At 41.0% G+C, this 26,509-nt stretch overlaps 1 protein-coding gene across 9 annotated transcripts in view; it reads right to left on the bottom strand.

Moving 5' to 3' along the window:
* The window catches only part of LOC129707820 (SRSF protein kinase 2-like), a 133,891-nt gene that overhangs the window by 35,952 nt on the left and 71,430 nt on the right, over positions 1–26,509 (bottom strand). For all 9 annotated transcript variants that reach the window (XM_055653190.1, XM_055653189.1, XM_055653191.1 and 6 more), the window contains 4 exons: positions 20,385–20,527; positions 11,779–11,887; positions 4,250–4,337; positions 2,293–2,380 (listed from right to left, as the gene is read on the bottom strand). In XM_055653190.1, the coding sequence (XP_055509165.1) occupies positions 2,293–2,380; positions 4,250–4,337; positions 11,779–11,887; positions 20,385–20,527 (428 nt within the window). The remainder of the gene's footprint in view (positions 1–2,292; positions 2,381–4,249; positions 4,338–11,778; positions 11,888–20,384; positions 20,528–26,509) is intronic.

Below are 26,509 nucleotides of genomic sequence, written 5' to 3' on the forward strand. Positions count from 1 at the left end.
TAATATTGATCTTGGATAAATGACAAATTCTGCGCAGACCCCATTCATTAATTTCCTCTGTGGCACAAAGCTATATTGGCTCCGAATTTACCAATATTTCCAATTTAGGATTCTTACCTCAGTGCCTAAATCACCAAATGGTCACGTTCCTTCCATCTCTCTGTAACTCTCTCAGTTGTAAAGATTGACAAATGCCCAGGGCTGATGAGCTGTATGCAAATTTACTATGGAAGGCATGTGAAAGGATTGCCTAAAAGAAGTTTCAACATGAATTTATGGTCTAAGCATGCCTTTATTCATAGCATTATGCATGGGAAATTGTGGCTCACAAATATGAGTTATTTTGAATAGATTGAGCAAGAGGATGAACGGCAGGTCAGTAGACATGGACTTTAGCAAGGCCTTTGACAAGGTCCTGTATGATAGGCTGGTCCAGAAGATTCAAACACGTGTGTTCCAGGGTGAGAGCAAAACTGCTTGGTGGTAAGAGGTAGGTGGTCCAAGAGAAGGGTTGCTTTTCAGATTAGACCAGTGGTACACTGCTATGTCTTTTCTTGTTTGTCACACTATATATTGATTATTTGAGATGGAAGTAGAATTCTTCGTAAGCTTGCAGATGACACCAGAATTGGTGGTGTAGTGGACAGTGAAGCAGATGGAATTTAATATGAGTGCATAGTGATGCATTTGAGAAATTAACCCAGGGCAGGACATACACAGTGAATGGCATGGGGAATGGGGAATTTCGTTGAACAGAGACACCTTGGGGTAGAAGTACACTTTCATAGTTTCCTAAAAGTGACACACAGGTAGACAGGCAATGAGCTGAGGCAATGAGTATAAGAGTTGGTGCATCATGTTATAGTTGTATTGTGTGGGTTTTGGTCACTGCATTGTACGAAAGATGTCATTACACAATACGTTGCTGGGATTGGAAGGTTTGATTCATGAGGAGAGATCATAATCATACTTTATTCGCCAAGTATGTTTTGCAACATACGAGGAATTTGATTTGCCATAGTCATACTAATAAAAACCAACAGAACACACAACATACATTTTAACATGAACATCCACCACAGTGACTCCTCCACAATCCTCACTATGATGGAAGGCGAAAAAAAGTCAATCTCCCTTCTTTGTCCTCCAGCGGTCGGGGGCCTCTAACTTTCCATTGACGGGACGATCTTAATCCCAAAGCCGGCGGCGGGCCTCCTCATCGGAGCGATCAAGCTCCTGCATCGCGGGGGGGGGGGGGGGGGGAATCTCAGCTCCCCCGCGCCGGGCGACCTACCCCGGGTTGGGGCTAGTCGAACGTCGTGGGCTTTTGGAGCTTCCCGACGTCGGTCTCAACCCGAGACTTCAAGCTCCTTGATGTTAAAGTCCGCAGGCCGCGGTTGGATTGTCAATCCCACACAAGGGATCGCAGGATCTGATGGTAAGTCCACGGCCCCGCAGTGAGGCTCAAAGTCGGTCCCGAGCAAGGCTACCAGCTTCATGATGTTAGGTCACAGAGCGACCGGAGATACGATCCGGAAAACAATCACATCTCCGGCAAGGTAAGAGATTGAAAAAATCTCTTTTCCCCCAACCCCCCCCCCCCCCCACCCCATATTAAACATACCAGAGAACATTAACATATATTTTTTTAAACGCAATAAAAAAATAACAAAACAAGGACTGTAGGCGAGGCTGCCATTGGAGCGCCACCCGGTGGACTAATAACCGAAGAATAATATCCCAAGATTGGATAGGTTGTGCCAGTTTTCTCTGGAGCAAAGGAGGCCGAGAGGTCACATGATAGAGGAATATAAGATTATAAGAAGCATTGATGGGGTAAATATCCAAAGTCAATTTCACATGGTAGGGCTATCTAAAACTAGAAGGCATAGGTTTAAGGTGAGAGGGAAGAGGTTAAAGGTTATCTAAGGGGTAAGCAAATAGTAGTTGATATTTCCTACGAGCTGCCAGAGGTGGTAGTGGAGGCAGGAACAGTAATAATATTTATAAGGCATCTGGACAGGTACTTGAATGAACAAAGTCTAGAATGGAATTAAAGATGTGAAATAGCATGATAGTGCAGATAAATGCAGTGGACCAATGGACTTGTTTCCATTCTGTACAACGATACCAAACCAAATTTTCCAATTCACCTTGAAATGGCCACAGAGAAAGGCATTTTCCAGAGGGGGGGTCCACAATTTAAAATGTTCTATTTAAGCTAAAATATACCAGGACTATTAACGATAATATAACAGAACATACAAATATAAGTAAACCGCTAAAGGATACGTATTCCATTCATGCCTGAAAGTTTGAAATCATCAATTAATTGTACCACCATATCTTTATTTGGATCATTGGGATCACTTTCTCGTACCTGGGAACAATGAAACCAAAATTACTAAGAGAGCACCATCAGTCGTACTTGAACATATTCCAAATATAATAGGCTTCAGTAGATGATTTTCAAACTAGAGAGATTTATATTAAAACTGATATTAAAAATTATTTCATAAATTCTTGGGATATTAATATCTCAAAATAATCCACAAACACCAACAAGTGCAATACAGAGATATAATTGCTGGAAGCGGTAATAAAATTTATTTTTAGAATATTATAATACTCTGATTAGCATTAAATGCAAGAGTGATTGAATATTATGTGGGATCAAATGTCATGCCTCACAAAATCAATGCCAGTTGATGATCTTAATTTCAATAGTTCCAAAAACATAATCAAAGGAACTTTAAAATAATTTAATTCATAAGGGTATGTTCAATATACAATAGCACCCCCTTTTAGTTGCTTTGCTTTTCTTGCTTTTTTCCCCCCACAGTCTCTGCATCAATTAAAAACATTAACCTTGAAATTGGATTTCAGCATTTTTCGGTGTGCTGAACCTTTACTGTGAATATTGTGCAATTGACCAAAAAAAATTAAAAATAGTTAGGGCAGTTTAGACCAAGAAACATATTGTTCCTAAAGGACAACACTTTTAATATTTGCTATGCTCCACTTGAAATAAGGCTCCTTAAGGCACCTTCTCTTTGGAAGCAAGATATCTGCAACACACAGTGGCTGCGACAGAGAAGAAATTAATATTTCATATTTGTGGATATAATTTAAATATGTGTTCAAGCTACCAAATAGGCCACTGTTTTAAGGGGCTTCCTTACACTTCTGAGGTAGATAGATTTACAATAAGATTCAAAAAATTAGGATATCAGCTATTTTGATATTGAACTTGAGTGTTCGACATCGACAGGTCTGTGTGCACCTTGTTTTGCTCCATAATTCATCACTAGAGGTTCAACTGCTGGAAATAATGGACAGTTTAAACTTCAAACAAAAATTCATTCTAAGTGATGTGAATTTTTTTTTTAAATCAATCACACAATAAAAAAAAGCCTTTAGGATGTAGGCGAGGAAGAGGGAAATAAAGAATATGCATCTCATAAAAAAAGCTGCAAAACCAAAGATAAAACCAAAAAATCCAACACTTAAAGAACCAGGTTTAGAGCAATAATAAAATGCACATGGTTTCAAAGTGATAAGGGAAAGCACCATACAGCAAGGATAGATGTGCTGGTTGATACAGATGTGACAATGGAGAATTGTGTGACCAGACCCTGAGGAAAATATGCAACCGAAGTTGCATCTACAGAAATTCCTGATAATTAGTTTATGAAGACCCCAAATATGCTATTAGATTGAATGCAAAAGATCATTTGTTTCAATACAGGCTACCTCTGCGTTATCTGAAGGGGTGTGTAGGAAGGAACTGCAGATGCTGGTTCAAACCAAAGATAGACACACGATAGTTGGAGTAACTCAGCGGGCCAGGCAGCATCTCTGAAGAGAAGGAGTGGGTGACGTTTCAGGTCGAGACACTTCTTCAGACTTTTCAGGAAGGGGTTGTGATCCTAGAAAACTGTTTGATCATGGTTTTCCATGACACGGAACTGTGTCATCTGTACATGCATCAAGAAATGTTAGTTGAAATAAAATTGTTAATTTCTTCCCACAAAAACTGTGAGAGTGAATTTTATTCCGTATCTCAAATTTTGGGTCATGATTTTCATTAACCAAATGGCCATAACATGAAGGTACACAAAATTGCTGGAGAAACTCAGCGGGTGCAGCAGCATCTATGGAGCGAAGGAAATAGGCGACGTTTCGGGCCGAAACCCTTCTTCGGCCATAACATGGAGATTTCCTGCATCACCAATGAGGTAGTACTTACACACTTAAGTAACTTAATTTCATCCAGAGCCGTTTCTGTGTAGTGCTGAGCACTCTTTACCACTTTCATGGCAACAAATCTTTTTCCGCTGTGAAAAGAAAGTAAATGAAAATGTAAACAAGTTTAAAAATTGTGTATTCTATCAGAACACCAGAAAGCAAACATCAGATGCATAAAGCAAAACAGAAGATTGTGGAACACAAAAGCAAAATATTGCAAAGACTGAACATCTGAAATTAATCTCCACAGATGCTGCCTAATCTGTGGAGTACTTCCAGCTTCTATTGTTGGAAAAATAAAAAAAGTCATATGAACTTGTGGAAAGCAAAGTGTGGAGCTATGTATTTTGGTAGTAGGAATAAAGGCGTAGACTGTTTTCTAAATGGGGAGAGAATCCAGAAATCGGAGGAGCAAAGGGACTTTGGAGTGCTGGTGCAGGATTCCCAAAAAGTTAATCTGCAAATTGAATTAGTAGTAAAGAAAGCAAACTCAATGCTAGCATTTATTTTAAGAGGGCTTGTGTACAAAAACAGGGATGGAATGTTGGTAAGGCTGCATTTGGAATATTGTGAGCAATTTTGGGCACCATATCTGGGGAAGGATGTGCTGACTCTGGAGAGGGTACAGAGGAGGTTTACAAGAATGATCCCAGGAATGAATAAATTGTACAACTTCTCCCCCTTCTGTCATGGGGTAGACTGACTGTCCACCCCTTCTTCCTTCTTTCTAACTTCTACTTCATCCTTTCTTTCTCTTCTTCTAACTTCTTCTTTCTCTCTTTCTCTTCTACCTTCTTTTCTTCTAAGACTCCCCCCCCCATCCCCAATCTTTGAACACCCCCAATCCTTTCCACTCGTCATTTTAATTTAATGTTTCATGTATTTTGTCTTTTATGACTGTTAGCAGATCAAATTCCCTCCAGGGATAAATAAAATTCTATTGTATCGTGTCGTATCGTCTATTCATTATCTGAAATCTGAATCAATGACACAAATTGCTTCTTACTCTCAAAAGTAACACAAACATTATGGGATGATTTATTCTGACTTCCATTTCCTCTGTTTCTGTGGCTTTACTAAATGAGCCAAATATCATCAGATATTCACCATTAGAATCACAAAAATATAATATTACACAATGCTACAACATTATTATATGGTTCCTGAATTGGGGAAATATGATCAACTTGTGTTGTGCAAAATAAATCCAGACATTTTCAAGTTACTGATCTGTCATTTACATTTGGAGATGTGGAATATTTCACACAAAAAATCACTAAAATAGATTTGTTTGAACAATTCATATGTATACACTTAACATCAGATTGCCAATCCACAATACAAGAAAAACAGATGGTTTACAACCACATGATTAATCTCATTAGTAGTTCACAGAAAATTATTTTTAAATTCAAGGTGGAACTGTAGCAACAGAATCTGGAGTTGTAGAGAAGGCTCCCAGCATGTTCATCATGCCAACCAACACTTATTAACTGAGGAAATCTTCAAGCACCATTCCTTTTTACAATGACATTGTCAAATGCAGCAATCAAAGAATAGAAATAATGGAACTGTTCTGGCAAGAGCCAACATGGACTCAATGGCCTTGTGATGTGTGATAGGAAGTCTTCCACCTTCCTGCATTTGAGACTATTCGGCCTGACCCACAAATGAATTATTTTGTCTTCCCTCATTAATCTCAAGCGCCATCCGCTTCTGACATGGCCAAAAATCCCCAGTTTCTCTCCTCTGCAGTCCACTTCCATGGCATTCCACTGCCCAAATGAATGAATGAATGAATAAGCTTATTGGTCAAGTATGTACACATACAAGGAATTTGCCTTAGTGCTCCGCTCGCAAGTACCAACACGACATGCAGTAAACAATTAAGAATAAAACATAAAACATTAAAACATTAAGAATTAAACATTATAGTTTAAATATTTGAATGAAATAAAATACCAGAGCAAAAGTAGGCTACAAACTTTTGGTTATTGAGTAGAGCTCATGGAAAAAAGCTGTTTTTATGTCTGGCTGTGGCGGCTTTGACAGTCGAGTTCTTGTTCTCGTTTATTGTCACTTAACCAACTAAGGTACAGGAATCCGGAATCACCTTCCAGAGGGAAGTGATTCAAAGAGTTTGTGGCCAGAGTGAGAGGGGTCAGAGATGATCTGACTGCTCACTTCCTGGCCCTTGCAGTGTACAGCTCGTCAATGGGGGTAAGGTTGCAGCCAATAACCTTTTCTCAGATGATCGAACGATTCGCTGCAGACTCCGGATGTCATGCTTGATGGCTGAGCCAAACCAGACCATGATGGAGAAGGTGAGGACAGACTCTACGATGGCAGCATAGAATTGGACCATCATTGCCTGTGGCAGATTGTATTTCCTCAGCTGCTGCCGGAAGTACATCCTCTGTTGGGCCTTTATGACTGTGGAGTCGATGGTGGCCCCCCAGTTAAGGTCCTTGGAGATGATGGTTCCAAGGAACTTAAAAGACTCCACAGATGTGACTGTGGTGTTGTTGATAGATGGGGGAGCGCTCCTAAAGTCTACTATCAACTCCACTGTCTTAAGAGCATTGAGCTCCAGGTTATTGTGATGGCACCAGGACGCCAGCTGTGTCACTTCCTGTCTGTGGACAGATTCTTCCCCATCCTGCATCAGTCCAATCAGGGTTGTGTCGACCGCAAACTTGAGAAGCTTGACAGAGAAGTCTGTGGAGGTGCAGTCGTTGGCGTAGAGAGAGTAAAGGAGAGGGGTTAGTACGCAGCCTTGCAGTGCTCCTATGCTGAGTGACTGCGGGTCCGAGATGTGCTTTCCCAACCGCACATGCTGCTTCCTGTCTGTCAGTAAGTTGGTGATCCACTGACAGGGGGATTCAGGCACAGTCAACTGGGGGAGTTTGGAGTGTAGTAGCTCTGGTACAATGGTGTTGAATGCAGAGCTAAAATCCACAAACAAAATCCTTGCATAGGTCCCCTGGCGGTCCAGGTGCTGGAGGATGAAGTGCAGGCCTAGGTTGATTGCCTCACTGATCTATTGGCCCGGTATGCAAACTGCAGGGGGATTGTATTATTTTTCAGCTGTCCGTCAGGGAACGTTGCTGACTGGCCCGCTGCAGACTGCAGGAGTACGTGCTGAGGGACGCAATGAAGCTCGGTGCAGCCAACGCCAAGGCTCAATGGGGGAGGACCACAGTCTAGGGTCCTTCCGCTGCTGGACATAGGGGGCAGGGTGTGGTGGAGACGCCCCTCAAAATATGGGAAGGGATTCCACACCAGTGGGCCACGAGTGGCAAGGGTGTGGGGTAAAAAATTGTGATTTGGGGAAACTGCATTGTATGTATGTACAGCCTCCGAGAATGGCGGATGGAGTTTTGTAAGGATCATGTATTGTATATATTTATTTCTCGAATAAAGTCTATTTTGAAATTTAAAAAAAATGTCAGTTGGGCCAGCACAAGTCATGCAAGGGTCTTCATGACTACAGAGGTTGGTCAAAATATGCAGAGACAACCCCAATTCCAAACTTTACTCCCTCCTGCTCATTATTCTCATTGGTGATGATATTTAGATGCAGAATATCAGCTTTAATATGTATGTTGACAACACCATCATCTATCTAAGTCTGATTGCAGTGACCAGAATTAAAATCTGAGCAAAATCTTCTCCAGCTAATATCCACACATTGGTCGATTCCTGTCACTTCATAGAATCAGGAATGTACAGCACAGAAACAGGTCCATATGGTCCACTTCCTCTTCGCCAATTGTGATTCCGATCTATATCAGTCCAATTTACCTCCATAAGGCCTTACCCCTCTACACCTTCCCTTATCCAAACAAATGTTGTGATTTGTATCTCCCTACCTATAGCCCATTCCCACTGCACTGTGGCTGCTACGAGGTCAGCTGCGGTAGATGCCCCTGGGGCATGAAGACTGAACTGTTGCCGGATGAGACGAGGGACGATGGTTCATCCGTGGAGTAGGCCACTGTAGGCCCTGCAGCAATACAGCTGCAGTAGGCCCTTGATTGGATCAGGCATCACTGCAAGTTGCCGAGCGAGTGAATCAGACACGGCCTGCAGTGGCACTGAGCAGTGGAGGACACCAACAACTTCAATTGGCCTGGCCAACAGTGCAACGCCAGGACAACAGGCCTATATTGGCAAGTTAAGAAATCTACATTTTTATCAACTTGGACGAATCACAAAAAAGGGCAGCAAAAAATAGAGACTCTTGTATACTCTCAGAGTACTATTCCTATACACTTGTACTTAACCAAGATTGTGTTTATGTATAGTAATGCTTTTACTGAACTGTATGCAAAAGATGAATTTCACTGTACCTCGGTACATGTGAAAATAAAGTACCAAAGTACCATAGAATACCCCAAGTTGGTTCATAGGATGAAAAGTTTCTCCAATGAAGAGAGATTGAGTTTGGGAATCTATTTAATGGAAGATAGACCCAAATTGTTGGAGTAACTCCACGGGACAGGCAGCATCTCTGGAGAGAAGGAATGGGTGATGTTTCGGATCGAGACCCTTCTTCAAACTAGTCAGGGTCTTATCCTGCATGCAGCAAGATCTAGATTTAACTATGAACTGAGAAATGGGATATAAGATTCACATCATAGAAGTGCAAGGCAATGACCATCTCTAAAAGACTGTCTAACCACCTACCCATGACATTACCATTGCATAGTCCCCTATCATCAATAGCTCCAGGTGGCACAATTGATCAGTAACTCAAATGATAAGCCTCTTAAATAATATGGCTACAAGAGTAGGCCAGAGGCTAGGTATCCCTGTGGTGAGTGATTCACCTTTCTGACTCCCCAAGGCTTTTCCACCAGTTGTGGCATGTCAAAAGCATGATGGAATATTCTCCGCTTGGCTAGATGAGTATGACATCAAAACATTTCAGAACACCTTCCAGAACAAAGCATTCTCTTCACATTGGGTGCTGTATGTACCAGCTCAAAATCCAACTACATTAAAAACAAGAGGGTAACCAGCGCAATGCAAAGACTGCTCAAGGATAAAGGAGGGAACTTATCTTTGGAATCAGAGGATGTAGGCAAGGAACTAAACAAGTACCTTGCATCTCTATTCTCTGACCAAACACATCCCGTCAGTGACATAGCCTGAAGAAAACGTTGTCCGCAGGGGCTACAACACAGCTGCATCATCTGGACCATGCGGTGTATGAAGAAGGGCTTGCTGGTGAACTTTGCGAGCCAGGGATAGTGTCAGAAGTCGGGGCATTGATAGGTCCGTCCGCTATAACCAAAATCTGTTATAAACAGTTTACTGTGTATAAAATTATGAGGGGAATAGATAAAGGAGACAGTCAGAACCTTTAGCCTCCAAGGTGGAATTGTCAAAGACTAGAAAGCATAGCTAAGGCGAGAGGAGAAATGATTAAAGGAGATGTGCGAGGCAAGTTTTTTTTACATAGAGAGTGGTGGGTGCGTGGAACCCATTGCTTGGGCAAACACAATAGTGGTGTGACAGAGGCTTTTAGATGGGCACCTGGATATGTAGGGATTGGAGGGGAATGGGTCAAGTGTAAACAGATGAGACAAATTAATTTGGCATAGATATTATGGACCGGAGGACTAGTTCCTGTGCTGTACTTTTTAAGTTCTATGTACTCTTTGCGGCATCTCCCAATCTGTGACCCAATCATTACTGGAGTAGTATCTTCACCAGAAGGACTTCAGTGATTAAAGAAGGCAGCTCATGACCATGTTCTCAAGCGCAGTTAGAATTGGACAATATATGCTGGCTTTGCCTTTGCCAGCGATACTTAAATCTCAGAAGATAACAAAAAATGAAATTTGTCTTGGTTTCTAGGATAGTCAGGATCCAATGAGAGCTTCTAACTGAAGATGGAAATCAAAGATCCTATAGCAGAGCTATAGGATCTTTGATGGAAATAGTACAGCTGAAAAGTACTCAGCACATCAGGCAGCATTTGTGGAAAGAGAAACTAAGTTAATGTTGCAGGTCAATTGCCTATTGTCAGAACCACAGGAGTTCAGAAAGTAGGTATGCATTAAATTGTAGTAAAAAGAGTAGACTGTGGGAATCGACCATAATGTCTGTGATCACATTAAGGCCAAGAAAAAATGGATGGCACAGATTGGTGTCAGCTGATAGGAGGTGGTGATGGTATGTTAATTGCAGCTAATCAGTCTCTTGGAGGTGTAAACAGATGATCAATTGAGAAAAATGAAACAACCAAAGAAACATAGAAACATTGAAAGATAGCTGCATGAGTAGGTCATTAGGCCCTTCGAGCCAGCACCGTCATTCAATATGATCATGGCTGATCATCTAAAATCAGTACCCCATTCCTGCTTTTCCCCCATATCCCTTGATTCCTTTAACACTAAGAGCTAAATCTAACTCTCTCTTGAAAACATCCAGTGAATTGACCTCCACTGCTTTCTGTGGCAGAGAATTCCACAGATAATTCTCTGGGTGAAGAAATGTTTCCTCATCTCAGTCCTAAACGGCCTACCCCTTATTCTTAAACTGTGACCTCTGGTTCTGGACATGTTTCATATAAGATTCCCTCTCATCCTTAATTCCAGTGAATACAAGCCCAGCCGACCCATTCTTTTTCATCATATGTCAGCCCCGCCGTCCCAGGAATCAAGTTGGTGACCAACGCTGCATGTCAATAGCAATAATGTCCTTCCTCAAATTAGGAGACCAAAATGGCACACAATACTCCGGGTGCGGTCTCACCGGGACCCTGTATAACTGCAGTAGGACCTCCTTGCTTCTAAACTCAAATCCCCTCGCAATGAAAGCCAACATGGCATTAGCTTTCTTCACTGCCTGCTGTACCTGCTTGCGTACTTTCAGTGACTGATGTATAAACACACCCAGATCTCGTTGCACCTCCCCTTTTCCTAATCTGCCACCATTCAGATAATAATCTGTCTTCCTGTTCTTGCCACCAAAGTGGATAACCTCACATTTATCCACATTATACTGCATCTGCCATGCACCAGCCCACTCACTCAACTTATCCAAGAATGCTGGAACTGTGGTATGTAACACACAGCAGCTGCTGCAAACCTGAAATAACTGATACCAATTACAGCATTATTTGTTTTTGACTGTTTTAACTTTCTCTTGACAGATTAGTCAGTAACCAGCCTTCATCGCCCTCTGTTGATATTGATCCGCATCATCCATTTTCTCTTGAGCTCGAACCTAACACAGACAATACACAGGGAAGTGGTGAAGGAAGCATCGTCACAGCTTAAAATATTCATGTTTTCTAAATTTTCCCAAGTTCCTATGAACCATAACTGCTTCTCCCTCCAGAGACACAATACTTCCAACATTTTCTAGTAGTTCTGTGTTTGTATATAGTAATGGATCTTTTGTGAAATGGATGTGAAAAGTAAGTGGATATAGGTTTATTTCCTTTCAATTATGAAAATAGGAAACGTCGTAGAAGTTGACAACAATTGCATCTTTATTTACAAAATGGTTACTTACTGAATGTCCCAACACAGCCACACTGTAGAGAAATGTCCCCATCCCAGCTTTCTAATTACATGGTATCGTGCATTGAATAAATCACCAATTTTCACAGCATGATAGCCACCTGAAAGGAGAAAAAATAACGAGTAAGCAACTTTTATTTCTCCTAGAAAGTACATATTCCAAAACTGTACTGACACCAGTGAATTATTCAAAACCTGGTGTTATTTAACAAAATAAATATTTACAACAGGGGCATTAAACACATCCCCAAGTTCATTATTCCAAGGTAGTAGTCTTGGGCATATGTCTGGACATATCACTTGTATATTAGGTCCAAAAGTGATTTTCTGACCAACGACAAACTAACACAATGAAGGGTCTCAATCCGAAACATCACCTTTTCTCCAGAGATGCTGCTTGACCCGATGAGCTACTAGCTTTTTGTGTCTATCTTCCTACACAATTAATCAATGGCTTTGAAGAAAAAGAGTGAACAGCTGCCTCAGCTGACACACTTGATGAATATTTGTATTTTTTATAATGAAGCACAGAATGAGAATTCCTTGTGAATTTTTAATATTTGCTATTCCTTATTTCCCAGTCACAAACCCCTCCACACATTATTAAGTGGTAGTCCAGAATCAATACAGAACAGAGTCATGGAGTTTTGCACATTCTCCCTGTGACCGCGTGGGTTTTCTCCGGGTGCTCCGGTTTCCTCCCACATTCCAAACATGTGCAGGTTTGTAGGTTAATTGACTTCTGTAAAATTCTCCCGAGTTTATAGGATAGAACTAGTGTACAGGTGATCATTGGTCGGCACGGACTCAGTGGGCCAAAGGACCTGTTTCCATGCTGTATCTCTAAAAGGGGATGTGATAATCATCACTGCTTCCTTCCAATCACAACAGAAAATCATACTTCAACATAAACATTGTACTTGCAGGAGAACTATTGGAAACAAGCAAAACATGATAAAACTCTATGGCAAAATAAATACCACAATAAAATCAAGGGAGCTTGTTTCCTTCATTATATTTATATTGTTTTCTACTAGAATACCAATATGCCATCCTCAAATATCAGCAAAAGTGAGATAAGGTCTTGAATTAAACCAATTTTACTTTAAGGCAAGAGAATACTTAATCATGGCACAACATGTCAAAACATATACATTGTCAAGTTGCTATTATTATATGCATTTGATTAAGATAGCCCATGACATGGTATATATCAAGTTAAATGAATATTTTTAAAAGAGTTTTCTTCAGGTAAGAATTGTTTGAAAATGCATTGCAGAAGCTAATTAGCAAGTTTCTACTTTACATTATTATTTGAGCTGTTGTTATTTTGGAATGCGACAAGTATTTAATTTTATAAATTGGTCTAGAGCAAATTCAACATTTACTTTCTTTTCCCCAGAAGATTATGTGAACACAATCAATTCATCATTTGCTTTCCTAAAAAATTTCAGTGATGTTTCAACACAGTCTACAAAGAGAAGTTGGTCACTGGGTATAAAGTGAGAGGCGATCTACTCTATCAACCATAATGAAGAATTGTTAATGAGTATATGCAACACTTGAACCAGAGGTATCCTGGTTCAATTGTCAAATAATTTCAGAAAAAGGAAAGAAAAATAGATTTGAGAGATATAATGAAAAACTATAATTTTAATATGAAAGTATTTCTACCACTTTGTGACTGTCTAATATAACAAACACATGATGGTCTAAGAATGTATAGGGTAGCAAACTATCCCCTCCCCAGGTACTTGCCCCTGCAACCGCAGGAGATGCAACACCTGTCCCTTTACCTCCCCCCTCGACTCTATCCAAGGACCCAAACAGTCTTTCCAGGTGAGGCAGAGGTTCACTTGCAGCTCCTCCAACCTCATCTATTGTATCCTCTGTTCTGGTTGTCAACTTCTCTACATCGGCGAGACCAAGTGCAGGCTCGGCGATCGTTTTGCTGAACACCTCCTCTCAGTTCGTCTTAACCTACCTGATCTCACGGTGCCTCAGCACTTCAACTCCCCCTCCCATTCCCAATCTGACCTTTCTGTCCTGGGCCTCCTCCATTGTCAGAGTGAGGCCCAGCACAAATTGGAGGAACAGCACCTCATATTTTGTTTGGGTAGTTTGCACCCCAGTGGTATCAACATTGACTTCTCTAACTTCAGATAATTATATCTCCTACCCCTTACCCTTCCCAGTTCTCCCACTAGTCTTGCACCTACATTCTATATTTGTCCCGCCCCCTCCCTTGACATCAGTCTGAAGAAGGGTCTCAACCCAAAACATTGCCCATTCCATTTCTACAGAGGTGCTGCCTCATCCGCTGAGTTACTCCAGCATTTTGTGTCTACCTTTGAGTAGTGATAAAGCAGGTTACAGCTGTAAGCTTGAAGGGAGGTCAGTTGCAGTTTGAAGAGAAATTAATAGTGAAAGAAGGAAAAATCAATCAGTATTGGGCAAACATGGGTATAAATTAGTATTATAATCCAATGTGCATGGGTTTCAGTGTTCATTTCTAATGTTAAGCATATTCTCACATGAAGCAATGAAATTACAGGTGCAAGATGGAAAATTGATGTCCTCAGCGATACTTTGGCTTTGGCTAGACAAGACCAAAGTAAACACCATGTTATACAGCCAGAGATCAAGATAATGGTAAGTGCACTGAATAAGAGCAGAGAATGAAATTGGATAGCTCCTTTCATGTTGAATTGAAAGGCCTGCTTCAGTTGTACAAATCATGTGTAAGCAAGGATTTAGAAGACAAATTATTTTCAAATGAATTTCTAAAACAGAAAATTAAATACTGTGCTCACCACAGTAAACACAGCAAATTACAAATCACTGGATGAAATCCAATTCTGGCGTACATTTAGTTGTAACTCTCGCATATTGATTTGGCCCCCCAAATGCAGAGCTAACTTTTTTAAACTGCCTGGCTTTCGTCCAAAGATAAATTTATCAATTGAAGTACATCAACCCACATAGATATAAAAAAGTAGCTCAAGTTATTTATTGCAATGGATAAATAAATGACAGTGCGTCCAATGTTCTGACAAGATCCACATCCAAATACATGTGCTCACAGACTTGGGATAAAAAGGGTTAGTTTTAGGAGGACGCAACTCACACAGCATTGCTAATCAGAGGGGAAGTTCTAAATGGAAGGTGAGGTGCTGTTTCTTGAGCTTCAACGGCATAATAGTAATATTGGATACTATACAAAATGGGAGAGGAATGGAGAAATAAAGTGACAATGACATGACACCTGGGGTCACTCTTGTGAAGATAACAGCAGTCACTAAATCTGTTGAGGCAACAACATGAGCAACAAATGCAATACACTAGATTGCAAATGAAATTGCAGCTTCACATTGAAGTAAAGCTTTCTATTTGATTTAATTAAGCTAGTTAAAATGTGTTCAATTACTTTAGTGTAGATGAGCTGGGTACCAGGGCTCTTCCTTCTCAGAGTAAGCCTGCACCTTAATCTACTCTGGAAAAAAAAGTCTTGTCAGGAGCAAGAAAGTGGCAATCACAGTGAAATGAGCGATGACTTGAACACCATTTCACAGGAAAAGTCACTGCAGCGCACGAAAATAACGGCTACCTGGGTGCCAATGGCCACCTAAAGTCCCGCCGGGCAACCTAAAAGCCCGGTCATTTTGCCTGGCTTGACACTGCAGATACTGGTGCATACCGAAGAGACACAAAAAACTGGTATAACTCAGTGGGTCAGGCAGCATCTCTGGAGAAAAGGAATAAGTGACGTTTCTGGTCAGCGGCGGCGACGGCTGTAGTGCGGGGTGACGGAGGGTCGGAGCGAATGACGGGCCCTCACAGCAGCAGTGGCGGCGACTCCACCTCCTCCCTCACCCTGCCCGCCCTCATAGCGGCTGCTGCTTGCCACTCCACCTACAGCGATAACTGCTTTCAAAACAAACCCTCCTGCACACCGAGGCCGGGAGGAGAGAGGAAGGGGGAAGCCCTCTTCCGCCGTCTGAAGCACCTGCACCGCTCGGCCCCGCAACTTCCTGTTGGCTGGCGGAGGAGGGGAGGCGGTGGCGAGGAGATTCCAACTTCCTCCCCCTTTGGCAGCGGCACTAGGCAGTGGACCGGGATGGCCAAAGCAGCGGGGCGATGATGCTGGTGTTGTCTGAGGAGCGCTGACCTTCCTTCCTCCCCACCTCCTCTGCCCCTTCCCCTCTCCCTCTCTCTCTCTCTCTCATACGCCCCTCTCCATCCCCCTTATCCTGGGACCCCTCCTCTTCATCCCGCACTGCTCCCCTTTCCCGCCTCTATTCACTGAATCCCCTGTGCTCCTCCCCGTCTACACCCTCCCCCCCCCGATCTATTCATCCTGCACTGATCACCCTATCCGCCTCGCATTGATTCTCCTGCCACTCCCCATCCATCCTACACTGGTCCCCCAATTCATCCTGTATTGACCCCCCTTCCCATCCATCCAGCACTGCTCCCCCATTCATGCTGTACTGCTCCCCCCCCATTCATCCTGTACTGATCCCCCAATTCATCCTTCACTGATCTCCAGCTCCATCCTGTACTGACCACTCCTCCATTTATACTGCATCGATCCTCCCATTCATCCTGTACTGATCGCCACCATTCACCCTGTATTGATCCTCCCCATTCATCCTGTACTGACCCCCCCCCCCAACCTGCACTGATCCCCCCCCCATCCCTGCACTGATCCCCCCCCATCCTGTAGTGATCCCCCAACCATCCTGCACTGATCCCCCCCTTACATCCTGTAGTAATCTCCCCATTCATCCTGTACTGATCCACCTATTCATCCTGCACTGAACTGATCCTCCCGCTCTCTCAGGTCAGATGATCAGCTGCTCCTGATTGAGCCAAAGACTAAGCGGAAGCTCAGAGGGGACCGTGCCTTTGCTGTGTCGGCTCCGAGATTGTGGAATGAATTGCCTCTGCATGTTAAACAGGCCCCTTCTCTAGCTGTTTTTAAGTCACTCCTGAAGACATATCTATTCTCCGTGGCCTTTGTAGACCAGTAAGGTGTTGAATTGTTTATTTACTTTATTTGCTTGGTTTTGCTGCGTGGTTCGTACTCGTGTTTTATGTATTTTAATTTATTGTTTGGATTTTCGTATGTAATTTATGCGCCTCGTGTTAGCTGTATGTTCTGTTGTTCTGCCTGTTTTATGATGTCTTGCTTGTTTTCTTTTTTCTGTACAGCACTTTGGTCAGCTTTGGTTGTTTTTTAAGGTGCTTAACAAATAAAGTTATTATTATTATTATTATTATTATTATTCAATCCCCACTGGCATCCTCCTCACAATTTTACCTACTCCAACCAACATGCACTAATTCCCCTGCCTCAATCAATCCATCCATCCCGCACCGCCTTCTCAAATCGCCCCCCATCTATCCATCCCACACTGGTCCCCCCCCACCCTACTGCGCTGGAAATGTCTTCAGAGTGAACATTGACTATATTTGATAATGGAATGCAATCAAATATGTTTTAATTCCCAATGTTATTATTTGTTTTAATCCTTAAAGATGGATTAATTAAATTGTGAACACGTGAAACATTAAAACTGCAGTGGTCGATTGTCACTGCTACCGTTGACATGTTATTACAGAATTCATTTTAATGGCAAATCAATGCTCTTAATATGGAGTATCAGTACTTTAGTTATTTAATGAGCAACATTCACAACTATATGTTGGATTTATCCAGGTTTTACTTCTACAGTCAGTCATATACATCACAAATTTGGTCAGGAGATATTTCAGTTGAAATTTTAACGTTAATTCTGAAGTGGGAATGATGGAAAAAGTGTTTATCAACAATTTTTTTTTTAATTGTTGCTTACAAACTGGATATCTTCATTGCTGTTCAAAACACATACATCTAATCTGAATGTCCGGTAATGTGGCGCCTTGACACCTTTAAATATATTACCAAAAGAACATTTGCTGCATTTATGTCCTTTGGCCATTTCTTGTTAGTTAGTGTAATGTTTAACCTGTCAGATGGGTATAGTCAGTTTTAACAGCTATTATCATAAAATTCCTTTAGAAAATTCCTTACAACCTGTATATTTTGTTGTGGATTAATTATGCGGGAAACGAGAGTGTTACTGTACCGATAGCAATAACGACCCTTGCTATGGCCATGTCATGATAATTTTTGGTCCTTCACAGAAAACATGCTTGCATCAATCTGTAGTGTGCATGGTTAAGCATATATGTTATCAAGGTCCAGGATTTATTGACACAGGTTGATCATACGCTGAATAATCCAACCACATTTTTGTTTGGAAGTGGAAAGAAATAATAAAAATTGCATTAATTGCAAAGTGTAAAAAGAGTTGAGTATTATAATTTTGCTGCATGTCATTGTGGTATATATCATGCCTTGATTGGTGAATATGTTAGTTTGTGACTTTATTTGAAGCAGAAATAATATGTGAATGCTTTATTGAGCATAATTCCGACTGGTGACTGCGCACTTCATCCGAGCACGCGTCATGCAAGCCATCTTAAATGACCACCTAAACTGTCATTTGGCAACCTAAAAAGCTGCCAAGGTTGCCCGGCTGACAACAGGGAAAAAAAGTTAAGCGAGAGCTCTGCTATGGCACAACTTGCTTGCCATCACTTCCTTTGAGGCTAACCGAATAACAGCAGCATATCACTCCCTGTGCTATGCTTGCTTAGAAGTGGGAGAACAATAATGTGCGTCCGTGAGCTCCCACATCCCGCAATGACACTATGACCTCGGTCCTTGTGGTCAATGCCAGAAGACCCTTCTTGAGGAGTTACCTTTGGAAAGCATCAATAATGAATGCCAACTGGTGGCACTCACATCCATTGTGATGAAGTACTTCAAGTGGTTGGTATGGTGCATATTACTGAGCAACTCTTGCTCAGTAATGACCTGGATCCATTTCAATTTGCCTTTTTCCACAATTGATCGGTAGCTTTGCTGATCAGTGCAGGTTATGATGACACAATCATAGTTCAAGCTAGGCTTGTTGATTTCTGTGATAGAATTAACTGGACAATGACTATGTAACTAATGGACATTTGAGCACGACAGATTTGGAAAATGGAGCATTCATGTTGTATTTCATTCTACTAAACAATTATATTTTTTGAAATTAAAACCAAATTGAAAGTCATCCAGGTTGAACTTGATAATGAGCATAAGCTGACAAACATGTGATGCAAGATGAATTTGACAGTTAGCAAATACTTGAAGGTATTTCCTTGCAAAGCACTCGGCAAGACTGAACTCGGCAATGGTCACTCAACTCCAGTTGGGCGGAAATCCCTGGGGGGTGAAGGGGGGGGGGAATGGGACGGGGAGAGGCCTCAGCGCAAATATATATCTAGTTTAATTTACACTCCTTTTGGCCTTCTTTCACTGTCTCTCAAGTCTTCCCCAGGCCCCAGGATCGTTATCGTAAGATGCGTGTGAGATGTGTGTAAGATGTGTGTGTGTAAGACGTGTGTGTGTAAGGTGTGTGTGTGTGTGTGTGGGAGGAGATAAAATTGTTAGTTGTCATGCACACTTATCATCGGGCCACCAGGAAATTGTGTGTCCCCCATGTTTTAAAAGCGATTTCCGCCCATCTCTGCGGAAATGGAAAAGAGAAATATCATCAAGTTCTGCTGAGTGTAATAAACTCAATAGGAAGCTTCCCCTGTGAGCCTCAGGTTTGAATAGGAAAGATCAATGACGTGTTGGAAGAATCCCTAGTGTGATTCTGCTGCCCTCTTTGTCCCCATCATCTGTGATGTGCAGTAGTCCCGATGTATATATATCATAACACCATGGATATCTAATAAATATTTTATCCTCCCTAAACTCCAAATCACAAAGTGAAGCCGCCACAAAATTGTCAAATATAAAGCTTGATCTTAATGCCAATCAGTCTCTCCTTGATTACCAGAGTCAAAGGAATGAAAGGGCATTTATAAACATGCTTGAAAGACAATATTTTTCAGAGTTCCTGGCACCAATTCCAAGCATTTTGTGTAACTATCTCACTGATTGTTCAACAAACAATCTGCTGGGGGTACTTAGCGGATCAAACAACATGTCAGTGGAGAAGAATGATTGAAATTTCAGGACAAAACCCTTCATCAAGACCGACAGGAATGCAGGGTTTCAATTGGTTGACCATTCGGTTCCACACAGCGACTGCTCGACCCATTAAATCCTCCTGCAGATTGTTTTTCAGCTTCGTTTCGAGATACAGCATAGAAACAGGCCCTTTGGCCCACCGAGTCCGCACCAGCCAGCAATCAAAATATACCTTCACAAAAATATTGCCATTTAAGAGTTTCAAAAATGCTTTATTTTATTTTTTCCTTTTCCTTGAAGTGATGCTACAATCATGGAACATTCACAGTATTTCTATTAGTTACTAGTACTGTGGTAATTAATACTGTTCCACACTTGAAAAATAAATAGTCCATATATTCCAACACACTAGCCAAAGTAGGCACAAAAATATGAAACACATACAGAAACCAATGAGGAAACAAAAATCTCCCTGCAAGAATTAAATGACACTATTACAGCTGCAGTAGAGATTGGATTACCTTTACAATAATCAGCAGGGTCTTCCTGCTCTTCATCATCAGATCCCAGGATTTCCTCCTCTTGCTCTGGAGGAACAGGCTCTGGTAGAGGCGGTGGTGGAGGAGGAGCAGCAGCTGCTGCAGCTTTGTGGTGAGCCTCTGGCCTGAAAAAGGGAGGGGAAATATTGAATGATTTATTAAAACATCTTAAGAGTTAAATTATTTTATGATTTGAGTTTTATGAAAAATTGAATCCCACAAAATGTAACAATCCTTTCACTATTAGTTTAAGACTAATCATTTCAAAATCCTTTACAAATGATTTACTTTTGATACAGTTGAGCATCTTGATATTTTAAACATATAAACCATCGGAGTTACATACACAAACATTGTATTAGCCAACTGTGAAAAGGCATGATAGTTTGGGGGCAGTTTGAGACAGTGCCAGGCTGTGGGTGGAGGGGGGTGGAGGGGGGGGGGGGGGGGGACAGAGGTAGTGGTGTTGGTGTTTGGGACGATTTCCACATTTACCTTCACCCGATTCAGATATGAACTACATCTTGGAAATCTGCCTATCTCTAGATATTAAATGGTGAGAATAAAATTTGATTGTGATGGCTCTTTATTTGAAGATCCTGGTGATTGAAAGTCTGTAGGCACATCACTTAAGGTAAATTATTTAAAATCTTATTGGGGAAAATGGTAGAGCTGCTGCCTCTCATGGCCAATTGTATAAGTTCAACCAGCACATTTTACCTTGCAAACTACCCCTAGTGTGCAGATAAGTGGTAAAATCTTGAGGGTGGGGAATGTAATTAATAAGGGATCAGTGCAAAATGGATGTAAATGGATGTTTGAAGGTCAGCAGAGCCTCAGTGATGTATGGGTTGATGACAGATGGTTGCAAAACATGGCCATTTGTTTTTGCCCACGGGTCCTGAATCAATTTGTAAGTCTCAGCCATGTCAAATCATAATTTACAAAGTGAAATTCAATGTTATCACTGAGATTTCATTGACATGATATGATGTACTTTGCATACACTGGACTTTTGCCATTTTTATTCACACATTTTAAAAAAGAGACTTAAAAAAAACTAATCACAGGATTTCTGAATGCAAAAAACAGGATAAGAATTGGAATAAAGTTAGCTTTACCTTGAAACTTGATTGCTCAAGTTTCACCCCGTCACCATTTTATGAACTTATACATTGGTTGTAACAGACAACCCAAATATGTTTCTGAACAACCTGAGACATTAACTCTAATTCTCTATCTATGGATCCTGTCTTATCTAATAAGCATATTCCAATAAATCAACGGTTGATTAATTAATATATATTTTTTAAATCTGATGCGTTGTACATGTTTATAATACCTATTATAACTTACTGTATCACAGAAGCAGACTGACATTTTTAAATCATACCAGTTGAAGTGTTTTTTTACAATTGCATACTAAAACTTAAAACAGTGAAGCCTTCCCTTCATCAGTTCCAGTTTAAAATCCATTTGGAATATTTTGGAGGACCAAGAAACCAAGAACCAAGAACGAAGAGTATAGCACAGGAACAGACCTTAGGTCCACAATGTCCATGCTGAACATGATGCCAGGCTAAACTCATCCCCTCTGTCTTCTCCCGATCCATATCCTTTAATCCCTCATATCCATGTGCTTCTGCAGGGATAGTCGGGATATGCAGGGATTGAGGGGATATGCCATGATGGTATCTGCCTCCACCCCTGACAGCGTATTCCAGACACCTATCATTCTCTGTGTAAAAAAACTTGCTCCGCCCATCTCCTTCAAATTTCACCCCTCCAATCTTAAAGCTTTGCCCTCTGGTCTTTGACATTTTCACCCTGGGAAAAAGGTTCTGACTGTTTACCCTACTGATGCCTCGCATAATTTTCTTTCTTTCTATCAGGTCTCCTCTCAGCTTCCAACACTTCCGAAAAAACAATCCAAGTTTCTCCAACCTGTCCTTGTAGCTAATACACATACAATCCAGGCAGAATTCTGATATACCTCTTTTGTACCCTCTCCAAAACCTCAACACTTGCTTGGACTAAACTCTATCTGCCATTTATCTGCCCATTTGTACTATATTTATTATTTGTGGAATTTTAAAGCATGCCAAATAAGTGCACTAGAATTATATTGCATCAAAGGTGCCCATATCAAAATTATGTTGATTAATGGGAAGGAAATATAAGGAAAATGACATCAGGAATATACTGAAATACCAATAGCAGGTTTGTTATATCTGTGATTCTGAAAATGTTTGCACATTTTGCTTCAATTGTATAGAAAAAGTGGCAAATATTTCTCATTCAACATATTTACATGTTTAAAGTTGTCATTCAGTTGATTCACTACAGATCCGTTGTTCTTCCCAAGTTATTTTAAAATCATTGTTTGAGATTTTATATACTAAAGAAAATCAGGTATGTGAGCCTTTTTAATTCCAAAATTTGTAAACTGCAGCTGAACACAACATACACGATACAGACAGGCAGCATCTCTGGAGAGAAGGAATGAGTGACGTTTCTGGTCGAGACCCTTCTTCAGACACGATACATGATACAGATCTGATTAGCAAAGCCAACGATATAAATATGCTTATAATTGAAATGTCAGCTTCTTTAAATACAAGCACCGTATTCTGTGCTTTGAGGTTCATTGGGGTTCAAAGTATATCATTATTTGCAATATAAAAGAGTGAACAAAATTTGTACTCCAATAGAAATAAAAAATAAAATAAATGATGTCTCTCCTCACAGGTGAAGCCTGACCTGCTGTGCATTTCTGGCATTTTCTGTTTATATTTTAGGCAAAATGCACACTCTGGGTACCATTCAACATCAAACACAGCGCGTGTGCAACAGCACTCAATTGTTTCCATAGAAACAGATTTTGCAATTATGAACAGGACACAGGAAATGATCATCAATATGATCACTGCCACCAGTATAGCAGTAAAACCATTAAATATTACAATATATAAAATTTATATACAAATTTGCTTTTAAAGATATTTTTAATATAAAATGAAACATGTTGTGATATTCGTTACATTCTCATTTTGGCTGAAATCATATAATAACGTCTATTATTTTGCCAATACACACTTCATAACGCCATCTATATCACATTTTCTTGGAGTTATTTAAAAGACCAAGCAAATCATTAGCGGTATAAAGGGGAGGGTAGTGTCTTGTGTTCTGTGTCTTGTGTCTACTGTTTGTGGGTAAGTGTGTCTGTTTAGTGTTCAGCCATGAGCGAATGGCGGTGCGGGCTCGATGGACCTGGTGGTCTGCTCTCGCACCTACTTTCTATGTTTCTATGTTTCTATTACTATCCACCAGTACTAAAATAAGAATTCTAAAAATACAATGCAATTTACATTGAAATAATACGAAAATGCACACTTGTTAATCTATTTGCTTTCTACCAGTCAAATCGACAGCAGTGAAATATACACTTTAGTAATTACCTTCGAGCTCCAAAGTGTTTTAGATATTTTTATTAAATATTGATATCAATTAATCTGTAAAATAAAAGTCTTTGCTTCAGATTGGAATGTTTTCCCTCTCAAAATGATTCTAATTTTTCAGCCACTTAATTTTTTTTTAAATAGTGGAAGAAGTGCATTGTGCAGCATCATTCATAACTGCAGTATATTGAAAATGAACTACAGCTGATGCTATTGTAAAAGCATAGGCTAAATTGTGTAGTCAGTTTTAACCACATGAATTTTCGGCTGATTGATGACAAAATGTCTGTGCTTGCCACATTCAGTTTGATCAGCATCAACGTGTGCTCCTTAGTCTGCCTGCTGCTCAATCATGATGACTAGCACACTGACCAGGCCACGCACTATAAAGCTATTGAGACAAGGCGCATACAAACCCTATCTATGAAATGATTGGAAAAAGTGATGGCCCTCTAAGCCACATATTTTCCTTAGCTGGCTGTTAGTCAAAATGTATTTTTATGTTTCTTTCATCTGGAAACATTCAAAAACATCCAAAAATTATCACAATATTTACAACATATTATACATTTAAAATAATACATTTACTTGAATATTTAAATAAGCTCACGCATTAACATTGAAAACTACTATTGATTATCATAGTCATTCCATGTTTTTCAAGCCACCACCATCTAAAAGGTGGGGAGTTACTATAACTCCAAATCCCACTCAGGCATTCATGTGGATTCAATAGCAAACTACTATTAGTAAGTTTGGGACTTACAGCTTTGAGCAAAGATCTCAAATTTTGCTGGCTATGTGATGGCATTTCCCTGCAAAATCTAGTCTCCACTGCCTTATCTGATCAAAAAAAACTCAAGATCTCCACAGATAATGTTGCACAAAGAGTTCACGACTCTCACAACTGGAATCATTGATCTCTTTAATAGTGAAGAACTACATTTTGGCAGGGAATTTTTCTTTGGATAACAAAACTACTCTCATTCTGTGTTTGTGTGTCAAACCTCTGCCTTGCAAACAAAATGATAGACATTAACATTCATTCAGTTTCTAACCTAATATATAATAGGAATATAATGGGAGGATTACAATGTCTGACTGGTACCTGGTCACCAACAAGGGTGCTCTGAAGGCAGGTAATATTAGCATCTGACAACATTTTTCAGTGTTTCAGTATATTTGAGTCTGAAGAAGGGTTTCTGAATTCAGTCTGAAGAAGGGTTTCGGCCCGAAACATTGCTATTTCCTTTGCTCCATAGATGCTGCCGCACCCGCTGAGTTTCTCCAGCAATTTTGTCTTCTTTCAGTATATTTGATGCCTTGTTATGGTGTCATCGAATATCTATGTAATTAAAAGTCTCATCATGACCACTTCCTGTTTGCGCTGTATATTGATTTTAGAAAAAACGCTACCCTGTATCGCTGTGATTTTTGGCCATCTTACTCACAGTTCTCCTCTGCTGAGCCAGCCCAGAGGATTTCTCCCATCGATTAAAAATAAAAAGTTATGAGTGTTTAAAAATCCTTGAGATCAGCTGATTGGTCCTCTCTCCTATCAATCACCACGCCCCTTCCGTGGGGGGGGCGCGGCGCAGGACTATAAAAACCCTGGATGCCTGGACGTGAGTCAGTCCCTCTGCAAGATCACGAGGGAGAGGCCACGACTGTCATTCAAAGCTGCGAATCAACTGAACTGTGAGTCTGCAGTCGTTTGGCCTGCTGCCCTGCCTGTGACAATAGACAATAATTGCAGGAGTTGGCCATTCGGCCCTTCGACCCAGCACCGCCATTCAATGTGATCATGGCTGATCAGCCCCAATCAGTACCCCGTTCCTGACTTCGCCCCATATCCCCTGACTCCGCTATCTTTAAGAGCCCTATCTAGCTCTCTCTTGAAAGCATCCAGAGAACCTGCCTCCACTGCCGTCTGAGGCAGAGAATTCCACAGAATTCCACTGTGCTTGAAAGTGCAATGCTTAATTGGAAATTAAATGAAATGAAATGACACTGCCATGAGTTGTTTGGCCTGCTGCCCTGCCTGTGCTTGAAATTGCAATGCTTTATTAGGTCCGACTGTGTTTGGAAGGAATAAATGCTTTATTAGGTCCGACTGTGTTTAGACTTCCGCTTAGTGGATAGGTCGCGCTGATTGCGTAATTTCTGGTTAGTGCAGAAGTCGCGCCGATTGCGTAATTTCCGGTAAGTGCAGAGGTCACGCTGATTGTGGAAGTGCCGCTGACTGCGGAAGCCCCACAGTGGGAGAGGCCGCGCTCAGCCGTATGAGTAGATTCAAGAAAGTTTACTGTCATATATATGGTGTGAGAGTCAGTGTGTGAGTGTATGTGTGTGTGTGATTGTATGCGTGTGTGATTGTATGCGTGTGTGATTGTATGTGTGTGTGTGAATGTGTGAGCATATGTGTGTGAGTGAGTCTGTGTGTGTGTGAGTATATGTGTGTGAGAGTGTATGTGTGTGTGAGTGTATGTGTGTGTGAATGTATGTGTGTGTGTGTGTGTGTTTATGTGTGTGTGTGTGTGTGTGTGTGTGTGTGTGTGTGTGTGTGTGTGTGTGTGTGTGTGTGTGTGTGTGTGTGTGTGTGTGTGTGTGTGTGTGTGTGTGTGTGTGGGTGTGTGTGTGTGTGTG

Source organism: Leucoraja erinacea, chromosome 22, assembly GCF_028641065.1.
Source record: "Leucoraja erinacea ecotype New England chromosome 22, Leri_hhj_1, whole genome shotgun sequence".
NCBI classification, from domain to species: domain Eukaryota; kingdom Metazoa; phylum Chordata; class Chondrichthyes; order Rajiformes; family Rajidae; genus Leucoraja; species Leucoraja erinaceus.